The sequence below is a fragment of the Lichenostomus cassidix genome, chromosome 7 (genome assembly GCF_008360975.1).
Source record: "Lichenostomus cassidix isolate B80296 chromosome 7, HeHo_3.0, whole genome shotgun sequence".
NCBI lineage: Eukaryota > Metazoa > Chordata > Aves > Passeriformes > Meliphagidae > Lichenostomus > Lichenostomus cassidix.
Window position 1 is genome coordinate 18,629,983 of NC_139488.1, and position 21,421 is coordinate 18,651,403.

General features: G+C 37.0%; 2 protein-coding genes across 4 annotated transcripts in view; both read right to left on the reverse strand.

Moving 5' to 3' along the window:
• Window positions 1-136: 136 nt before the first annotated feature.
• Window positions 137-10,858, reverse strand: BBS5 (Bardet-Biedl syndrome 5). 3 transcript variants are annotated; one of them, XM_085066522.1, is made up of 12 exons: window positions 10,723-10,858; window positions 9,400-9,482; window positions 8,497-8,562; window positions 7,622-7,671; window positions 6,981-7,108; window positions 5,980-6,115; window positions 4,968-5,063; window positions 4,403-4,465; window positions 3,547-3,681; window positions 3,355-3,438; window positions 1,681-1,704; window positions 137-1,571 (listed from the first exon to the last, which is right to left on the reverse strand). In XM_085066522.1, the coding sequence occupies exons 1-12, from the start codon at window positions 10,782-10,784 to the stop codon at window positions 1,470-1,472; spliced, it is 1,029 nt and encodes a 342-aa protein (XP_084922648.1). In that variant the 5' UTR covers window positions 10,785-10,858; the 3' UTR covers window positions 137-1,469. The 3 variants fall into 3 exon arrangements, with proteins under 3 accessions (XP_084922648.1, XP_084922650.1, XP_084922649.1); XM_085066524.1 differs by lacking the exon at window positions 8,497-8,562; XM_085066523.1 differs by lacking the exon at window positions 4,403-4,465.
• Window positions 10,859-12,230: 1,372 nt separating this feature from the next.
• Window positions 12,231-21,421, reverse strand: part of LOC146434685 (uncharacterized) — a 31,543-nt gene continuing 22,352 nt past the window's right edge. The window contains exons 24-35 of the mRNA XM_085066539.1: window positions 21,315-21,383; window positions 19,886-19,954; window positions 19,110-19,178; window positions 18,157-18,237; window positions 17,754-17,789; window positions 16,624-16,660; window positions 15,936-16,493; window positions 15,049-15,290; window positions 14,387-14,474; window positions 14,215-14,304; window positions 12,662-12,850; window positions 12,231-12,238 (exon numbers count right to left, since the gene is read on the reverse strand). Of these exons, the coding sequence (XP_084922665.1) occupies window positions 12,231-12,238; window positions 12,662-12,850; window positions 14,215-14,304; window positions 14,387-14,474; window positions 15,049-15,290; window positions 15,936-16,493; window positions 16,624-16,660; window positions 17,754-17,789; window positions 18,157-18,237; window positions 19,110-19,178; window positions 19,886-19,954; window positions 21,315-21,383 (1,536 nt within the window). The remainder of the gene's footprint in view (window positions 12,239-12,661; window positions 12,851-14,214; window positions 14,305-14,386; window positions 14,475-15,048; window positions 15,291-15,935; window positions 16,494-16,623; window positions 16,661-17,753; window positions 17,790-18,156; window positions 18,238-19,109; window positions 19,179-19,885; window positions 19,955-21,314; window positions 21,384-21,421) is intronic.

The window sequence follows — 21,421 nt, forward strand, 5'->3', positions numbered from 1 at the left end:
TACTGTTAAGACAAAAAATGTGTTAGTTCAGGTAAAGTCTTGCTTCCAAAAGCAATTCAAGTTGAAGTCTCCACCCCTATGGCAAAATGTTCTTTGAATGTAATGGAAACAGGATCAAAATACAACTACTTGAATGTAAGATCTACAAGATATAATATTATCAAAGTTTATTGAAATAATGACTGCTTTTCAATACAGGTAGTATTTCATTAAAATATGTACCATGAAAGATTTTCTACAAACATGAGTATTACATTCATACCACAGTTACTTTAACAGTCAGCTGCTGAAACAACAGCTGAGAGCTCATTTGACTTTTTCCATTTATAGAAAACAGCACAGAGGTTTGATCTCAGTAGAAAACGTAACAGCTGTGTCTCCCTTTAAACAATAAATGACTCATTTCTCTATAACACATAACATCATAAGAGGTCTAATGACTCACACACAGAAGCTATTTGCATGTGCACTTTTTTCTAGATCACTGCTTTAAAAAGTGCTCTAGCAAAAACAAACAAGAAAACAACGACTGTATGAGGATATCTGGATTACAATTAAATATTTGGAATGATATGTACTGAACAATTAGCAAAATTATAAGACATGAAAGCTATTATCTGGAACAGAATTGCTTTTTCTTAAAGCTATCAATAACACAGCCAATATGCCTACATACAAAATGTTCTGTGTGTGATGGTATTTGTGTGTTGCAAATCATTAAACAAGTTATGGAAATTTAATTCAAACATAATCATTATGGGAAAGTACATCGCCCTGTATAAATACATAAATACTTGAAATTGAGCATCAAACTGCATACCTCACACTGCCCTGTCTCAAACAGTGGTCTCCATGTGCAGAAAAAGAGGAGGCTTCCTTTTCTGACACAGTTCTGTATAAAACAGCATGCAGTGCCTGGTCCTGGCAGCTGGTCAAAGTTGTAAAAAAATGGTGGCTACTTGCCATAACATGGTGTCTGAAACACCGTGGCTGACTCTGTGTTGTCAGGGGAGGGAGAAACAGGACAATCCTGAAAACACCGGAGGTTACACAAGTGTGTCAAACGACACTGCCATGCCCGTTGTGTGAAGGGACTTGCAGGTGCTCGCAGTCTGCCAGGCAGAGGGAACTCGCAGGTCCTTCCAGCAGTGACCGAGGGGAACCTGCAGGGGGAAGCGCTGCCTCCAGCAGCTGCGCCCTGCCCCGCCTGCCTTGGAGAGTGGTTGTCCTCCCACTGCTTAGGGAGGCAACACAATCAATGCAAAGCTTTTAAACGTACGAGGGCTTTCAACAATCTTGCTGTTATGACATAGCCTGAGGACTTTTATATAATATTTGCCCGCTCTTTAGCTTTGGCATGTTCTTTCTCTGCTACTCTGATATTTCTAAATTATCTTCTACAGATCTCCTAAATCCAGCAAGAACCATGAATTTTCCCTGCTTAGGAAACAAACATGTGCCAATCTAAATCAGGTCATTACTTCCCAGAGTCCCTGGAGTGTGAATCCGTCCTTTAGCTTCTCTATTGCAAGTCCCAGTTCTTCTGAAAAAACAGGCTCCCGATCATGTTGCTATTTTGAATCCATGAGATATGAGAGAAAATAAAGCAGAAGGCACTTTTAATTTCGTTATCCCATTTTAACATCATGAATTTGATAGTATGAAAAAGTATCTCCTTACCTTGTTTTCATCAGCAAAGTAAGCCTGCAAAGGGAAACAAAAAAGAACCTTGAAAAAAGAAGTCTAAAAACCACATCTGCTAATAACTCCTTGGGGTCAAAACTGTATTGGGTAGGTCTTTCACAACAATCCAGTCTATATGTGTTTTACTTCTATGTAAAAATAATTTACAAAAGGGTTCTAACAGGAGTTTTTATTTTGGATGACAGATTAGGTACCACTGGATTATGGTATTTTTCCTTAAATACCAATCTTTGAATTTTCCATCATAATAAACAAAGATTTTTTAAATGGTAACATTTTTTGTATTACATTTGGTACACCGACAAACACTTTACATAGACTAAAAACTTAAAAAACTATCTTAAAATGTATAGTATCAAGATTCAGTTAACACGGTACTCAATCTAAGAAACAAAAGAGTAACAGAACAACTCAACAAATAGAGATGTGGGAAAGAGATAACATCTTTCCCATTCTGTGTGTGTGGAAATTAAGGTTCAAACTCTTCAGGATATCAGATCTCTAAAAATAACCACAGCTCTAGAAATCTCTGGACCAGCAGGTTCTAGATCTTATTTACCAAAAAGAGCCCAATCTTGCTTCAGCTGCCCCTATTGACTGGTGAGAGGCAGCAAAGAAAAGTGCTTTCCTGCTCAATTGGCTCTCGAGCTATACAAGACTCTACAGAACAGCATCAAGTGCTCTGGAATATTCAGATGTAGCCACTCCTTGGGTCCTGGACAACCTCCATCTCCTACAGCAACTACCTTTGAACCATTTTCAGTTTCCAGTTTTTGTCTGAAAATGTACAAAACACAGTTACTTATCCAGGTGACAACGGCACCAACAGAGCAAACAGATCTCCATTTAAGGAAAAGGTATGTCTTCAAATATGCTGCAGACTGAATAAAAATGTGCAAAAATGAAGAGAAAAAAGGCAAAAAGCTAGGGAAGAGGGAAAGGAAATAACAGGGGCTTATCTGCATTAGTAAAAGATCACCAAATTAAAAGGAGTGGAAATAATGCTGGTGCTGGCTCTGCTAATTTACCAAACTTCAGAGATTGGTAAGAACACATGTCAATTGTCAATGCATCAAGGCTAACATTTGAAAGTATATGCCATCTACTCTTCCAATCATGGAGCCAGGCTGCACACTAAGTTTGGAAATTTGTTGAAAGAGGGTAATCAAGCCACCTAATGCATTTTAAAGTAAATCTTCCTGAAATACTGAGAGACATAGTAATACAAAATTATTGCTTCCTTTCTAAAAAACTTTCAAGTTTGAATCTGAGATGGATGGTGAACATATAGGCATCACCACCTACTCATCTGCTCCAAGAGAAGGAAGACTTGTTTTAGTATCATGTATCTGATTATATTACACTGCTGATTTTCAAGCTATTCCTGGTTTGAATGAGTTGAGAAACTACATACAACTATTCCTTTAGATATCTACTACTATTTATTTTGAATAATAGTTCTTAAAAATTTATACACAGAATAAACTCCTGTAATAATCAGGATGTTTAATAAAAGGCACATAGATGTGTTTTAAATATAGAAAGTACATTTGCAGCTTATCTTTAATAGAGGATTACAGCTGAACATTGCTTAAATCTGAATAACCACAACAATGATTTTATTTTTCTGTTCTCTGTGGAGCTGCTTACCACAAAAGCATCTGTATGTTCATCAGATTCTATTTCCACATCATCTGGAACCTGCTCCACTGTTAGGTCTTCAAGAGGTTGAGGCTGAAAATTAAAACACTGTAGTAAGTAAATGCATGTATCTAATATGTTTAATATATTTTTATTACTGTTAACACAGTGTTGTATCTAATTTAAAATTAATAAATGTACCTTTTCTTCCATTTCATAATCCACTCCAAATATAGGATTAGCTGAATAAACTTTGTGAAGTGAATTAATCTCTTTGACTGCCTCCTGTAGTTTCTCTACAGGGTCTATTTTAAAACCAAGTACATATCCTCCGCTCTACATAACAGAGAAAAAAAGACAACATCTGTTTATTAGTCTTGCTTACTATTTAAACTTTTTTTTTTCTCATGGATTGTGATTTCCAGTTTAATGATAGCAATTTTCAGCTTGCTGACAAAACATTATCTTTGATATTATCTCTTTTCATTCTGCTACTCGAATAATGGGTGAAATAATAACAATGACAGTGCTTCTCTATGAGGCAGATAAACTGTTAATAGCTAGCCCATTATATAAAAGGGGAACAAACTCCTTATTCAAAAAACCACAGGCAAACAAGGGTGGGACAAATTCAGAAGTGATATTAATGATTTATTCCCAGCTACTCAGCAAACGTTTAGTCTGTTAGGTCTTGATGTTATTAAAGAAGCTTTCAGATACACAGAAATAATCAAAAAGATTTAAAAGAGTGGTCTTATTAAGTACAGAATTAATTAGATCCCCAAAATAATCTGTCAGAAGACAGTGTATTCAACACTTATAAGCTAGTCATGCTGGCCTATTGTTGCTTTGTTTAGAGAAACCAGAATTCACAATAGCCATATTGACCCTAACATATACTTCAAGCAGTGCAAAGAGAACATTTTTAAGGTTTTCAAAAGCCTCCACAGAGCCAAAGCTCTGTGTACTTTAAAATTAGTCCCACAACATTTCAGAAATAGAGAAATACTTTATATGAAAATGAAATCAATTAAAAAAGGCTATTAAAGCTTCTTACCTGCTGAGAACTCTCTATCACAAGTGCCAAGCCAAACTTTGAGTCTCTCATTTTTATTGAACGCTAATGATAAAGAGGTATAAAACAGTCAAAAATTTTGTAATTACTGGATAAAAATCTTGTTTCAGTTTGGTTTTTTACACTGTAATAATTACAATTACTGGCTCTGGAAACTTGGCTACCAGCATTTCTTCCCATTTACCACTACAAATCTGAAACCCTGAAACCTTAGGGAAAAGTGTTTTATTAGAAGTGGTAACAGTGATAACAGTAAATTTTTGAGTATCAGATTCACAGATCATTAATCCAACTGTATGTAGGTGGCATGAAACATCATAGTAAATACTAAAAAAATTTGAAATGCAAGCCTTTTTCAGCATCTGTACCTGCCCAAGAAACCCCCAAACTAATCTGGACAGAAAAGAAAATATACCCTGTGGTTGACAAGAATAAATTCCTCCCTGAATGTGAGATATGAAATATAATTTTGGTGAGCTGGGAGTTTTAACTAAAGACTTGAACATATGTTGTTTCATTTTGAAAATGGTTGTTGTAAGATACTTACAATTTGTAGATATGGTATGCTGACATTAAAGCTGTCATTCATATTTGCATGCCAAACTACTCTCACATTAGTAATAAAAAATGTTCCCAAATTTCCCTATTAAAGAAAAGGTATGTTAGAATTGCTTTTAAGTATAGAACTTTTTTTCCAAACATGATGGTTTCTGCTATCCATTTAAACACAGGCAAGGTTCATATTTAATTCACTAAAAGCCTGATTCTTCCCTACCCAACCCAGTCACAATGTTTCTATGATTGCAAGGAAGCAAGATCCAATCTTTAAAGGCTACAGAACCTCTGTAATGAAAATAGCTAAGAGTATCTACTACTGCAGCAAAGCTGGATCAAGTCACAGCCCAGCCAACCTCATGGGGATACATGAAGCATCTGAGAACGTTATTAACTGTACAGATCTGCAATTGGCATAAAGCGTAAGTATAATGGCATGTGGGTTAAACTTAGGTAATTGAGGAGATGTGTGCCAAGGGAATGTAGAGGAAAGAACTTTTTAGTTTGTCAGGGTGGATCATATTTCTATTCTGGACTAAAATTGCACAGACAGAAATATCAGCTCCTGTTTTGTTTCACTGCTCTGGGAAACACTTGCAACCAATGCCCTATAAAATAATAAATGTTTTCTATTTTTATCTTCAAGTCTTTATTTTTTCTTGTTTTAAGACACAGCTTCCTCTTCCAATACTTTCAATTTACAGTAATCAAAAGACACTACAATCTTAATACTGTTTAGCCAAAGCTGCATGTAAACATACAAATATTCAGCCATCTAGTTCCTTGCATATTAGCCAAGTCATGTAGACGTCAGGCTGCCAAAAGGAGATTTTGTTGTAGTGAGTAGCAAATACATAGCATCAGTTTCTCTGCGTGCATCAGCTGATGAACAGCATTAAGGGTAATTCCTTTGCGGTTACAAAACTGTAGTAGTACAACTGGCAGATGAAAGCTGAAACATTTTAACTTTTCTGTAGTCAATATAATCTGACTCTTTACTATACCTGGTCACTTGATAAATTCCAGACTCCGTTGACTTTATCATATATTTGTTCTTGTGGTAACAATCTCAGTTGCTTGTTTTGAATCAATGCACTTCTCAGCTTTAGATCACGATACATTTTAGAAGTTTCATAAGCCCTGCAAAAAAACCCCAATAGATTACAGTTCAGTTTTTCTATTATCTTTACTCTTTGTTTTAGTTGTGATATAAAAGTTACGTTTTCAGCTTTTTTTGTCACCACATTGCACAAAAGTGAGAGTACTATTAAAACGTTTCCAACATAATCCATTATATTCCAGCTTTTCTTAATGAAATTATCATTAAACTTAAAAAGGGTTTTTAACAATTTTTTTATCTCCTGTATTGTTTATATCTATAGTATTTCTTCCTTTTCCTTAAGATCATAATTTCCCAGCCTCAATTGCAAAGCGTAAGTCCTCTGGGTCCTATGCTATACACAGCATGGACATTAACAATCCTTAATTTTTCAGTGCCAGTTAAATCACAAACATCCAATATACATGTCAGTATTCCATAGCTCTTAAATAGACACCTATGGTAATGTATTATGCACACGTTCATTCAGATGACTTGTCTTTAGGTGGGAAGCCTATACTGTTTTGTAGTCAGTTAAGAGTTCTGTCCAGGATTTATCTCTTCCTTTCCTTTACATGGCCTAAAATTACAGGAAATCATTAAAGACAGAAATTGTAGCTAGAAAATGCACAATGAAATTAGCTCCTTTATACTTTTATTTGTTCAGATAGTTTATACACACAAGGTGTATAAACTGTGATCAATAACTAGTATAAATAGACATTAATTTTCATTATGTGCAGTTACCTACTAAAGTTTGTGATCATTCTCCTTTCCTTCCAGAAATTTTTCTCTTTTGGGAAAGTTTTCTGAATGTTAAATATGGACATTCATACACTGTGTCTATCAGCAGTTGTATTCCCCCATATTTGAGTCACTGATCAAGCACTGCTTTAAGTACACTACCTGTGCACAGCAATAACTGAAGTGAAGAGTCTGGGACTTCCAGGAACAACATTGGTAAATATGAACTCAAACCGAGTATTGCTACATTTAGTCAATATATACAGAGCTTCTGTCTGCCCTCGTAATTTCTGTAAGGAAAAAATGAAATTTTACATTTTGTCAGTATAGCAGCTTGACTGTACATATAATAAATAACCTTCAGATACTGTCTAAGTTATTGTTCTAAATAGTGTACATGGAAGTATAATCCTGATTCTACCACTGATCTACTGCTGTCTACAACAGAACTAATTTTCCTTTTTGATAAACTAGCAGTTTCATCAATAGTAAAACTAATGAAGCCTGCAATTTATGACTGAAACAGTATTTTTGGTTTTGTTATCATGTGGTTGCCCAGGAAATCTACATAAACTCCCTGCTACTTCTTTGCAGCAAGTCAAACAAATAGGTTGACAGTTGCATGTAATTCCATTCAGGCTATGTATTTGAGAGCTCTCAACTTTTAAAACTAAGTTTTCATTACTGTTCTATTACTGTTCTTGCAAGTAAACGTTGGGATTATTGTTGATATAATGCAGTAAGTATAAAACAACTAATTACAGCTTCTTTTACTATTTTTAAAAGTATGTTTTTGAACTTACTGAGTTGGCAGTTCTTGTAGTTATATTTATAACACAGTTGTAACCGACAGCTTAAAAGTCAGGGGAGAAAAAAACATTGTTTAGAGAACAACAAAAATAACAGTCAAAATTACAAAGTACATTACTGAATTTTGTAGCAAAGCTCTGGACACTATTTGTGACAGTTACCCCTTGTGGTTAATGGCCTGAGTCCTCACCACAGCACTGAAGACTAATTTAAAATGGAAAGGATATTGGGAGGTTGTTTGGTCAAGTGCTTTTCTCAAAGCAGGACCAATTCTGTCTGGCTGCTCCAGGTGCTATCCAATCCAGTAAATATTTCCACAGAACGAGATTCCACATTGAGCACTGGAAGTAATTTGGGTACAAAGTAACTGCATCCTGCCCCTGTTTCAGCACATTAAATTAAATACTGGTAGACCGCTAGCTACTCATACAGTCAAAATGAGAAACTTATTCAGAGTTTACAACAGTAAAGCTGGAAATGCAGGTACTTGTGGGGCATAAATAGAAAAATGCAGAATGTGAATAAGCAGGTGGCAACAAGAGGTACAAGCAAAGCAATGTATGAAGAGGTTCAAACTTTTGTTTCTTTCTAAAAAACCAAACGAATCCCACATCAGCCAAATGAAAAATATGTCTGAAGAACTCTTCAACTTCTTTTCTGAGAAATTAACATTGAATAATTAATATTACTATTTTGCTATGAATTATCATCTCAGCTCCTATATTAAAAATAGATTGATTACTAACAATTCATTTCAGACTTTACACTTTACAGAACAACACAGCTATACTTTAGTATTCTGTACTGAAATCTACACTTCGTGAAGGAATAGCATGCCACCACAAAGGAAGCAAAAGATAATACTTACAGAGATTGACTCTGGGCAATGACAGTGAGCGCCAAATGATCCGCAAATTTGTCACAAGCAGTCTACCTGGAGATAAAGAGTGTAAATATTTTTAATCTCAGTCAATTCCATTAAATGAAATGTTCTGCTCTGTTATATATATTGGCCGCTAGTTTTGAAACAACAGAATACTCCTTCCTCTTGATAGGAAAAAAAAGAAAAGCACAGGACACCCCACCAGAAAAATCACTAAACCACTAAACATAAATTTTTCTTAAATACTAGGAGAGAAAATCCAACAAGGAACAAATGAAACAACCTCTAATATATACCAGCATTTCTCAAACACAAACCAAGAACAATTACTGATTTCCATCTCGATGCTTACAGTAAAAATACAGACACAATCAGTGCAGAACTGCTCTGGGCAGGAGAAGGGGAAGGCAGTGAGTTAACTACCACAGCTGCCTTTATGAATAACCTCACCCCTTTGTCACATGCAAATTTATTCCTTTCTATACCTTGTAGAGCAGCACATCCAACTTCCTAGAAGGGTCATCTCAGCATGCTGGCAGCTTCAGCCCCTGCCCACTACATATTCCTTACTGATTCAGTTAAAAACAGGGTGGGAAAAGTTAAGCATTAAAGAGGATTACAGCAGAACATCATCACACTGCTTATAAACAGATTATACTTACAAGGCTTTCAATTCTAAACAAATCCTGAGACAAGACTATTGCTTTCCTACAACTTTGATCAAGAGATCCTATCTGAAAACACTCCGAGGCAGATTTATGAATTAATCAGGATCTCTTCTGTGCAACAGAACACTGATACTGAGTTCAGTGGAAACCTGACAGGGCTTTCATGAACCTACACAGGTTAAACAGTAGAAAGTTTAAAATTTCCTGAGTATGCAGTTACCTCTGTCTCCATTGTTTCCTTTGGTATCTTCAACAGACTCTAAGCAGTCTATAAGGACCTCTCCAGGTCTCATTTTCATTTGTCTAAAAAAAAAGGAAAAATAATTAGATTTATCTTCCAAAAATGAGGCCATTTCTGTTTCCCTGCTTCACCTTCTGCTGTGCTCAGTACATCATGCAATGAAAAATCCACATATGCATACATACACACAAATCACATATACCTGAAATTATCACTACATCTCCAAGATAAAAAGTACGAATATATTTATTATTAAATTATAACAGTAAATAAATAATTATGCAGCAAGTGTGACCAAGAAAACTATACCCCAAAGTAAGGAGAAAATGTGTGGAAATTGGAGGACAAAGCAAAAAAACCCCTTGCATTCATGTAATTTTTAGAGGAACGTTTATTGCCTCTTGTACTTTCAGGTCATAAGGAGTGGAGCTAGGCTCAGGAAAGAAGAGATGTCACCAAAAAAAAACCCGCATGTATAAGGACATGTAAAATGCTCTGCTAAATTTTCCTCAAAGGGTACGGTTAGGTTTTTTGTGAGGTCTTCTATTTATTTGTTTAAATTATTATTTTGCTTTGTTTAACTAATCTAACAACTCAATTACATAACAACAAATATAGTGTGAATTTTTGCTGCATTTTAATCGTACTGTCAAAAGCAGCCAAAACTCTTCATGTATGGCATGACAGAAACAAAATGTATCATTAGGACATGGATTTCGTGAAATACTGCACAGCTACCGCCCTGTTCTCTGAGGAGGGTGCCAACTCCACAGCAGGGACAGAACCTCCTGGTAACCCTAAGTGCCACCGTGCCCGCAGACACACGCCTGAAGTTTGGCTGTACCTCTCAGTGCTAGAAAAGCTCAGCTGGGAAAAGTATACACCCTTCCCTCAGTCGTCCAGCGTCCAACCTTTTGTTTTGTTTTTACATTGGAAACAGTGACCGGACCCCACCCACCAAGCACTGCCCTGCCCTGCCCTGCCCTGCCCTGCCCTGCCCAGCACTGCCCTGCCCTGCCCAGCCCAGCACTGCCCTGCCCTGCCCAGCACTGCCCTGCCCAGCACTGCGCTGCCCTGCCCTGCCCTGCCCGGCTCAGCTCCATCCCGCGCCGCTCCGCCACACGAAGTCGCTCTCCCCGCGCCGCCACACCAGGGCGCTCCCGGCGTGCACCGCGCCGAGAACGGCGGTGGGCCTCAGCCTGCGGGGACGGCGCTCAGCCAGCCCATGGGCGCCGGGCGGGCCTGAGAGCGCCGCTGTGAGGGTAGGGCAGGGCCGGGCCGGGTCGGGACACGGTCACTCACTGCGGGGAGATGTCGAAGCGGACATCCCTGTCCTCCCAGAGCACATCCAGCGCCCCGCTCATGGCTGCCACCCGCCCTGACGAGTCCGCGCGCTGCCCTGGCAACGGGCTGGGTGGAGTCTCGCGCTGGCGCGGCGGCTGTGATTGGCTGCGGCCCTGCACGTGCGGAGCGCGCGCCCTTTCCCGCCCGCCCCGGCTCCACCCCCGGCTCGGCTGAGGCGGCAAACGCTAAACCTTGAGGAACGCTTGCGTTCTCGGCAATTCAGCCAAATACTGAGGATTGGGCGGGGTGGGTGCTCGGTGGTTTTGGGTTTATTTTAAAATAGCTGGAATATGGAATTTTTAATTTGGAATTACTGAAATTCTGAATACTGAATTACAGTTTTGAAAACTGTATCCAGATTTTAATTACACTGCCCTACCACTTTCAAATTAACAAAATAATACTCTGAGTAAGAATCATAGGAAGAAACTTTTCCTTCGGCAGTTCTTTCTCTGAAGCTTGTCCCTGGGCTGGCGAGGAGCCCTTTGAAGCCATCTGGAAGGTGGCAGAATGTGGATGAAATCAGAAATCTCTCTGGCCTTGTCAGGAGAGGGGCTGAGGGCTCTGCAGGTGGAAAGGGTGAAGGTGTTTTGGTTGAGGCTAAACTCTGGTTTTTTTAATATGCTTGATGTTACCATTTGCTCAGGAAAAAGAACCAAACCACACAAATGCAACCAAAAATGATAATCGAGTTTCATGTACAGGAGTGTGTAATCTGAGATGTTTGGCCTTGTTAAGGGCTGTGGCAGAAATCCAGTTACATTATCAGGAACACATGACACAGTAAGTGTAATTTAGCTGTGAGGTAAGCTTTTAGCCCCGTAAAGGTACCATTATTCATTTTCTGTCCTGGCAGTAAAACCAGAAGTGTTTTATTAGAAAGAAGCTTTAAAACGTATTAAATAATAGGAAATACAACATATACAGGCAGACAAAAATGTAAGAAAGCAGTATCACAGGGGCACACGGTGCTGAATTTAACATTTTGAATGCAACTCTAAATAGTTAACTAAGGAAGGTGAAAACACTAAAATGCATTTAAAAATTAGATTTGGCTTTCAGAAGAGAAACATTTAATGAGGACCACTTTAGACATGAACTAACCCAACACAGTGATGCCAGTTATTGGTATATTCACTCATAGAAATCTGTGGATGTGTTTTAACTGTAATTGTCATTAATCTTGGCTAGCTAATAAAAACTGAGGGGAGGTCACTGAAAAGAGAGGACTAAATGTACCTGTGATATGTTTAGGAAAGGTGGGTAACTGAACCACATCCCTGTCTTGTCACACAGAGAGCATATAGGCCACAAGCTGATGCATTTGTTGTATTTTTCTGTACTAACTAGTACTCTGCATGTAATTTGGTACTTGATATTTTGTGCTTTAAATAGTAAAATAGTATTCGTGCAAATAGTTTCTCTTAAAAGAAGTGAAGTTTTCATTGCAGAATCCATGCCAAATATCAAGTTTCTGTAACAAAGGGAAAAGAAATTATGTAATAACCAAGGATTGGTTTGCAAAGCCATACATGTAATTTAAAATAAGGTCTAGTTAGTGATTGTACAATGGTAGTATTTAAAGATCTAGGTGAGGGAAGGGCAATTACTATACTGATCTTGCTATAACTGAGTGAAAAAGGAAATTTGCTACTCTTGATACTGCTGAAAATTTGTTATTTTGTTGCATAATCATTATGTCATAGAATAAATGCCAGAAGTATTGAAGTATGCTTGCATAGGTAGACATTTCTTTAGTTAGTGGGCATATGACTTCATAATAGCATTCTATAAATTAATTAGTTTGATTTTAGACACCATGCTGGATACTTGATAAAAAAGCCAATCAATCAGTAGCTTCAACCTGCTTATTTTTAATGTAGAGACTAATTCCTACCTCCAGAAAAAGATACACAAGCCTGTCTACATTCCTCTTCAGTCTCAAAGCGGTTTGCATTTCCATCACAGCCACCATACCAAAACTGAGCACAAGCATTGGCTTGTTTATCGTAGTACCATCTTATTCTATAAACACGGCATGGCCCTTGATCTAGCCTTAGCTTGCACCGCAGGTCCACACTACCTTCTGAAATCAAGAAAAAAGAGGAATAGAAACAATTCAGTTTGTAAAAGTCAATTGTATTCCATAGACTTCACCTTTAAATCTGATCTTGTTTTATTTTTTTCTGCTAATCTTATGCAATAGTTGAAGATTCACTTTTAGTTCTAAAGATTAGCATTGAAGACAAGCTATAAGTGTGCCTTAGTAGGTCAAGTAAACTGCTCCTTTACTGGCATGATTCTAGTAATTCCAGAAATAATAGTATTATGTCTCCACATACAAAAAGAATAAACAATATGAATATGATAATTTTGAAATATATATATTTTTAATTTGCTTAAGTGCAACCAGTCATGTAAGCAACCTGAAATTGTTAGCCAAAGAGCTGTAAGCTAGTTGTATCTGCTGTTTTTGCATTGCTGCATCCTTCTGCATTAGTTCTTCTTGTGGTGTGAGAGAGGAGGCATCAAAATACTGAGAAGAATATAAAACTTTTGTCTTGTTTTTGTAAGGTATTTGTGTTACTTATCTAATAAAATGGTAGTGATTATGTACATAAATTTGAATGTAAAGCCTGTTGATCTAGTGACTCTTACAGATACAGATTAGAGGACTGTGACATACTAACCTAGTCACACTCACTTCAATAACACCATGAGATAGAAAACAGTTTTCTGTGAAGTTGAATGTTGTGACACTAATATTTTGTCTTTTGCAACTGGTATCTTGTCACTTTTTTGAAAAAAAATTTAGTGCCGGAGACCAAATAAGAGATGCCACTGTTCCCAGGAAACATGGGAGCATGTTTCTGTTGCTCTCTTCTGTTGCTCCCATCATAATACACTATTACTGGAACTGAAAATCCCCCAAATGATGAACAAAATAAATTTGGGCATTTCATATCAAAAGAATCAACCCTTTAAGCAGTCAGCTACTTATTATACTTTCCTTCAGATGACTAAGCACTGTTTTTTCCTACTGCTCCTCTGAAAGAGAAACACATTCTTTCTGTCCAATTCTGAAATCACTATTTCTGTCTTTATTGAAGCCTCCCACCAAGACTGCTCCTTCTTGGCTGACAAATGACGTGCTGACTGGCCCACCCTCAGTGAGCATTATATTCTCTTTTTGATGTCACTTACGAGCTCCCTCTCAGGTTATAGATAACTTTGCTTTTGCTTTAAGTGGAGTGGTGGGATCTGGAATGGGGGAAGACAAGAACTACAAGTAGATCTGTTACAAAACCCTGAAATTACTTCTCTTCTACATCACAGACTCACAAAATCTTCGGAGAATGGAATAAAATTGCTCTGATTTAAAGCTATATTAAAAGTTAATACCAGGAGAAGGGGGAAAAAATGAAAAACTAATTCTGATCTATACCCCACCTAGTCTTGGTGTGGGGCTTGCAGTTGGAAGAGATGATGTCATCACTTTATTGGATGGTGGTTGTTTAGATGACAATAACAGTCCCACAGCTGCAGGTGAAAAGAAATAGAATGAGACATTGATTTTTCATCAGCCAAAAAATGAAAATGAAGAAATGAATGACAAAAATACCTCTAGTGTGCACTGTTTGGAAGGCTGGCTGTTTTTCTTCACCTTGTTCCTCTTCATAGGCTTCATATACTACAGGAGGTACTTTGGTCTGAAATAAGCATTTGATCTTTTTTTGCTTTCCAGATACTGTGAAATGTTTCAAAATGAACAAGCCCTCCATGACTAAGGGATTTTCTAATGTTTTTCTTTTCCATTTACCCTGACTTCAGTGTTAAGAACCAGAATTTTAACTTCACCTGGTTGGTTTACCAGGAAAGTTGTCATACCTAAATGTGGGATATATGGATTTTTTTTAGTTGAGCTTTACTGAACTTTATTTATAAATTTAAAATTATAATCTTCAATTGAGTCAGCTACTATTCTTAGACTTAATTATAACAGTGTAATTGCTTTTTAATATTGCTATGATTCACACTGTGACATTAATATTACTGTATGAAAGAAAGGAATCATTGTAACACTATCAAGAATAAGTTATAACTATTAGTTAATCGCCTTCATGCAACATTAGAGCTCTTACTCAGAACAAGGAGCTCTGAGCATACCAAGTTAAAGTACCTGTCCTGTAGAAAATGCGGGAAAATGGTACATATTACATCAGGTGGCACAGAAAGATATCTATTTTAAATTTCTGCTCATTAAAGCCTGCTGAATTTTCCTACCGGAGCTAATGGTTGAGGAAGATGGCCAAGACTCAGAGGAATTTCTACTGTAGATACTCCAAGTGTCTGTGCTGAAAGTGATTGTCTATTAACATTGTTGTTCTGAAGTATGTAATGTAAAGAACTTGGAGATCCTGAATGGGAGGATGGTCCACTTATACTTGCACTGTTTCCATTATGGTTGTATATTAAGGTGCCATGTTCATCTTCACAGAATTGATTGACTAATTTGGACTCCAGAGCTGTTAAAAAAAAAAGTAGAAACCCTATCATATTGAGAAAATCAACGTATTTTTAAAATTTGGATTACTTACGTATGCCAGTAATACACATGTAATCTAGTACTCCTTTGGATTGTTTACATGCATCTAAGGAGATTATTCCAGACTCTTTGGACTATGGATTTTTTTGGTCACAAATTAGCCAGCGTGGACGTCCTCGACATGGTAGAAAATACACTGAACTTATGTAAAAGTGTTCATCTAACTAAGCTGGTAAAGTGAGAATAACTGCTTATCTTGCTGATGTGAATAACCAAGTGAAAATGGGTTATTTCCCAGGGGAAGTGAACAAGTAGAATTTATGACAATGGGTTTCATTCTGATTTACAGTCTTTCAGCTTTTTAGTGCATGAGCACTTACTCAGCTTAGAAAACTAGTCTAAGCAGCTGTTTCCCTAGACTGGGTAACGTCCCCCTGTTGGCACATTGCCCTATAATGTGACACTGTAAAAGAAGGAAATCTGTATCTCTAGATTCCTATTACTTTGCGTCTTGTAACTAATCCTGATCAGCATCAAAACATATCCACTAAGGTAATGCTTCTCCCCGACCCTGCCCCGTGAGAAGAATCAGATACAAGGCAGAATAAAACTTCAATGAACGCACCTGAGAGGGTGTTAAAGTCATCAATGAGATACATGTGTTCTCTGTCTGGGTCTGAAGCAATCAGATTTAGCTCTCGCACAAACTCAGCCTGTGTTGGATCTGAAGTATTTATGATTCCTATTGCATACATTTCAATGTTTGCTGCATGAGCCTCTCGAACAGCAAGATCTAGTTTTACAGCTTCTCTCTTGTCTGTTTGGCCATCTGTTAGCACAATAGCTACCTTCCGCACCCCTGCTCGAGCACCAGCAAATCCTTCCTGGGTTGCTTTATGGATAGCAGTTCCTGTGTAAGTGCCTTCTCCCATGTACTGCATTTTTCTGATTGCTCGCTTAACATCCTGGCGGCTTGGATACTTGCTGAGACCAAATTCTAGCCGAACTTCTAAACTGTATAACACAAGGCCAATTCTGGTTGCATTTCTGTCTACAGTTACTCTGTCTACTAAAGTGGTTACAAAGTCTTTGATGATCTCAAAATTTTCTGGTCCCACACTCTCAGAGCTGTCAATCACAAATACAAGCTCCATAGGAATTTCCTTACATTTAACACCGCAACCTACAAAGGAAAAATAAAAGAAAAAACCAGATCACAATGACATGATTAAGCATCCTTTTGGAAAAGAGAAAAATGCAAATGTAGTGAAGGAAATAGAGACTCTGAACATAAAGATTTCCTGAGTACTTACCACATATCTCTTTAATTAATTTAATTATATCTTCTCTCTGGATATGAAAAAAATTAAATATTAAAATATTTTGCAACTTGCCTCTTTCAAATGAGGTATAATATTGACACTAAGAAAGAATTTGTTTATAATTAGTATCTGTGTCCTAAAGTGACTTAGCAAAATCCTTCTGTTTAACTTCTAAACCAGTCCTTCCAAACTGAGAATTTGTCCCACATTTTACAATGAACTGTTTCATATGCATATAAGAATTAATAACTTGCCATCATGTTAACATCCCTATCTAAAACAATTAACTGTTATTTTTAAGAATGTTTTGTCGATTAATTTGTTCTCATTAAACCTGGAAGGCATAAATCTTTTAGCATCTGAATAACAGGATATCCTTTTAAAATGTATTGGGAGTAGAGAAATAGACCCAACTTTAGGAAGTGTATTGCTTGTGGTGAGCTGACGTATGCCAGAGCATCAACACAGAAAGGAATTGGGAGTTGTGAGCCTTGATGTACCTGGCCCACTCTATTACCCAGCCTGCATCAGCAAAAAACCCAAAACCTTCTGTCTTCAGAGCTGTCTGTTTGGAAACTTAATAGCTTCTGTGATATGTGAACAAAGTGTTTCTCAATATTAGAGCAATTGTTTGTTATATTTTCTGAATTACATGACAGGCCTCATCTGGGCATTGAGTCAGTCATTCAAATACAACCTGTTGCTTATTGCTGCTCAGCTTCCATCATAAACCTTAGTAGTATTTTTATACTCACTGACATACTTTACTGAATTTGGGTCAAGTGTGGTTCTGGCTTACCAGAAATATAATTAACTTCATGGCATCATAGACCATGACAAATTTGGAGTTCTTTCCTCTTTAAACTCTTAAATACTTGTAAAAAACCTTCCTGCAGCAAGTACACACCTGGGTCATCTAACACAAACTACAAAAGAACACATAGCAAAAAAATATCTAAAATCACCAGGAACTTTTAATTCCATTTCAGCATAAAGTAGACGAGACAAAATCAGAAATATTTAATATTTCTAAAATAATTAACAGCATGCATTTCTTCTGATAGTATCCAGTGTTATTTATATCTTGCTGTAATGGCATTTAAATAATGGAATTCACTTACTGTTAGGCCTTGGTCTCCCTTTGGTCCAGTTTTGCCCTGTAACAGTAATTGCTAATTAAGCCATTGCAATTAGATAGTAACATTGTAATTCAGAATATGACTTCATCAATACCATTATTAGAATAATATTTGGCCAATAGGATTTAGGCTAGAAAAATTATACTTGTGATACTACCTTGTGCATGTAGTATCTACAATCTCCTACAGTGGAGGTATTAATCCCCTAATTAATCTCCTAAGGTATTAATCATGTAAAGGTCTTCTTTGTGCTTTTCAAGTTTTTACTAGTTTCAGTTTCTTAAGTGTTTCAGATAATATGCAATTAAATAGAAAGAACAACACACAATCCAGCTTAGTTCTCAAGTGGTTTAAAAACGAGCTGAGAAAAACCCGAGTTACTCACAGGTTCTCCAGATAAACCAGGGTCACCCACATCACCTTTTTCTCCTTTTTTCCCCTTGTCACCTCTAGATCCTCGATCTCCCTTTAAAACCATGTTGATAAGCAGACAGAAAGTAGAAATCAGTTTTTATTACACCTTTCAAATTTCTCTTTAGTAGCCTTTGTTGAATGCACATCAAGCTTCTAACTCATGCCTAACTCAAGACATGAGTTAGAAATCTTTGTTGGTGATCATTCAAATAAATTGGTATTTTGTGAATTTCATTAACAACTTGTAGAATTGGCTAAGCATTTTTATGGGAAAAAATACCTGAAGCAGTTTGAACAATGAAGCATCTCAAACAACTATATGCAGACTGAGGGGTTTCATGGGATATTGCATAATGGAAATTATTATCTGTGTCTTAGAAAAAATACGATAACACTAGGGAAATAAAAAAGAAACCCAAGGGTGTCATTGGAATGAATAAGGGGAATGTCACTCTGAGAAACCTTTTGGCCCAGATAAGGTGTTTGGCGTAGCAAACAGATGTATTAGTACTTCCTGGTTTGATTTTTATTAGGCTATGGGACTTTGTACAGCCTTTCTGAGCCATTGTGATCACATCTAAAGACTGATTACAGCCCACAGTTCTCTTTAGATTGATGTATTCCCAAAATTTTGCATAGCAGGGGGGTGAAAGCAAGACAGTGATATCAAATCTAAAATCCATATTTGTTCTAATAATAAGACTTCTGTAGCATCTAATATCTATATTTATTCTAATAATAAAAGAATAATATAACTTCTAATAACAATATAACTTCTAATAACAATATAATCTTATAGTGTCTGGGGTTCCCTTTACACAGAATTCACATGCCTTCAATGAGAATAGACCATAAAAGAGCATTTTGAGTGTGTTGGCTTCCATCTAGGGCATTATCTCACTATCTCTGATTTAGATATCATACCTTCTCTCCCAAAAGCCCATCTCCAGGGGGGCCTCGTGGTCCTGGCATTCCTTGAATACCTTGTTCCCCCTAATGATAATCCAGGTAGTGATATTAACTCTTTGTAATCATTCATCAAGCAGTAATTTAAAATGTTCAAAGAGAAAGTTTTTCAAACTGCATATTAAGAAGGATCTTGAGGCACTTGAGACAATTTAGTAGCTAACTTACATTTCTTGAATACTTCACTATAAAGATATACAATATTGAAAACCTGCATGATCATTATTTGATTTAATTTTAATTTGGTTGTAATTTTAATTTTTCCCTCTTTCCATCCCATTTTATTCCTTGCCATTCTCCCTTTCTTATTTCTATCTTTTGAGTCTGTCTCATCTGACTGCTGCTTTGGGTAAAAGTGCATATTACAAGGAAAAGTTAATAGTACACATTCAGGATTCAGGATGGAGGCTTTTTCTCTACTGAGTAGAGTGGTAGTATGCATAACTAATTCAGACTGTCTTCATGGGCATGAGTGCCAAGGAAGAGGGAGTGGTATTATTAGTTTTGTAGGAGTATTTTTAACTGACAAAAGTTCATTCTTCCTTCCTCAACACACACATGCTTGGGCTAGTTTGCAGCAGTAGACAGAACATACTTTGTAGTTGCTCACATTATCCTTCTCATTTTCTAGCCTGAGGCTCTCTTCATATAAGAAACAATGTGAAATCTCAACACTGTGATGGTCAGATTGACCACTCAACACAGGTTAAATATTGAAGACAGAGTCCTTTTACCTTAGTTCCTTGAATACCTTCACCAGGAGGTCCCAGAGAGCCAGGTGGACCTGGGCGTCCTATGGTTCCCTAGAGAATATTCATAACAAAAATACACAAGAAATTGTTATACTACCATGTAATTTCTTGTCCTTGCTCTACCAAATATGTCTTTTATAAGTAGTGAGGATAAGATTGCTCTAGCTGAGAAAGAATCTTTTCAGCCTTTATCAGATTATTAAAATCCAGTTTATACTTCAAAGGAGTCACTTGGCTTAATACTTAATGAGTGTGAATCACCTTGCTGATGGAGATATATGCTGCATTGAAGGATGGATTGTATTGGTGGGACACTGGGGGCTGAATTAAGATTTAACAGAAGATTATTATTGGTTTTTTGTCATTTACCACCCTTAAACAGTAAGACCTATAGGTATACTAGTGCCCAAGACATACTAATGTGGCATTGCAAATAAACACTTTTTGCTAATTTATAAGCTAGTTTTCAAAAGAACTCTAGAGAAAATGTTCCTATTCCATATTATTCACAGGAAGCAATCAAAACCCACATAGTACATATTAATTTTATGCCTATACTGCTATTCTAGTATCCCTGCATAAAATTCTCAGTTTCCTTGTTTGTAAGGATCCTGTGCACATGCCAGTCCTTGGGACTAGTACTGCCTGAGGAGGTGCTTCACCACCACTTTTCTCTGGACCCAGCCTTCCTGCCAATGGGAACTGAATCTCAGAGACCAATAAGCCACAGTAAGCAGGTAATATGTTATGTTGCATAATCTTTGCATTTGATGTTGAGTTCCTTTATATGTACATCATAAACCAGATCTTTTGTATTCAGTAGACTCCTAAAACAGCTGTAGGAGAAAAAGAGTTTCCAATTTCTGAGGTTTCACAGTGAAAACTGTTTTTTATAGTTACAATTATTTTTGGGCCTTTGTCATGGTGTATATTATAATTACAAAAATAATCCTTTTTGCGGGGATTGATCCTCATACTGATTATTAGATGTTTCTTAGATTATTCAAAATACAGTAAAAAAGAGAAATTAATCCCAGAAGAACTCAACAGTAATGCCTATACCTGTAACAATAGTATAGGCAAGAGATACTAAGTGCTTGCCCAGCCACTAATTCTGACCAATGCTAGGTCTGAAGAAATTTTTGCCACTCAGCTGCAGCTAATGTCTGCAGGAGCTAAATGTTTTGTCACTGATCTTCACTGCAGGTCTATCACTTTATCATATGTAACCACAAGGAGGCTATGGATTATGGCTAGGCACCAGAAATATTTTTTATTTTCTACAAAATAAAGATTATTTGTTGGATTAGTTGTTTCCAATGAGAACATTGTTCACACATTTTTATAGTATACTTTTATTCCCTATTTTAGAAATCAGACAAAGAGAGACATAATTGTTTAAATCTCTTACTTTTGGTCCTGGCAGGCCTTTTCCTGGGGAACCAGGGGGGCCAATTGGTCCTCTACTGCCAGGATCACCCTGAAAGCCAATACTTTAAGAAATAAGTAGTGAATACC

What these genes read in the sequence shown, in the direction of transcription:
- BBS5 (XM_085066522.1), bottom strand. Translation starts at nt 10,784, where the DNA reads ATGAGCGGGGCGCTGGATGTGCTCTGGGAGGACAGGGATGTCCGCTTC. An exon ending in GCATACCATATCTACAAATT is followed by an intron (nt 4,466 to 4,967) that starts GTAAGTATCTTA and finishes CTTTATCATTAG; the next exon opens with CGTTCAATAAAAATGAGAGA. An exon ending in ATTATGAAATGGAAGAAAAG is followed by an intron (nt 3,439 to 3,546) that starts GTACATTTATTA and finishes TTTAATTTTCAG; the next exon opens with CCTCAACCTCTTGAAGACCT.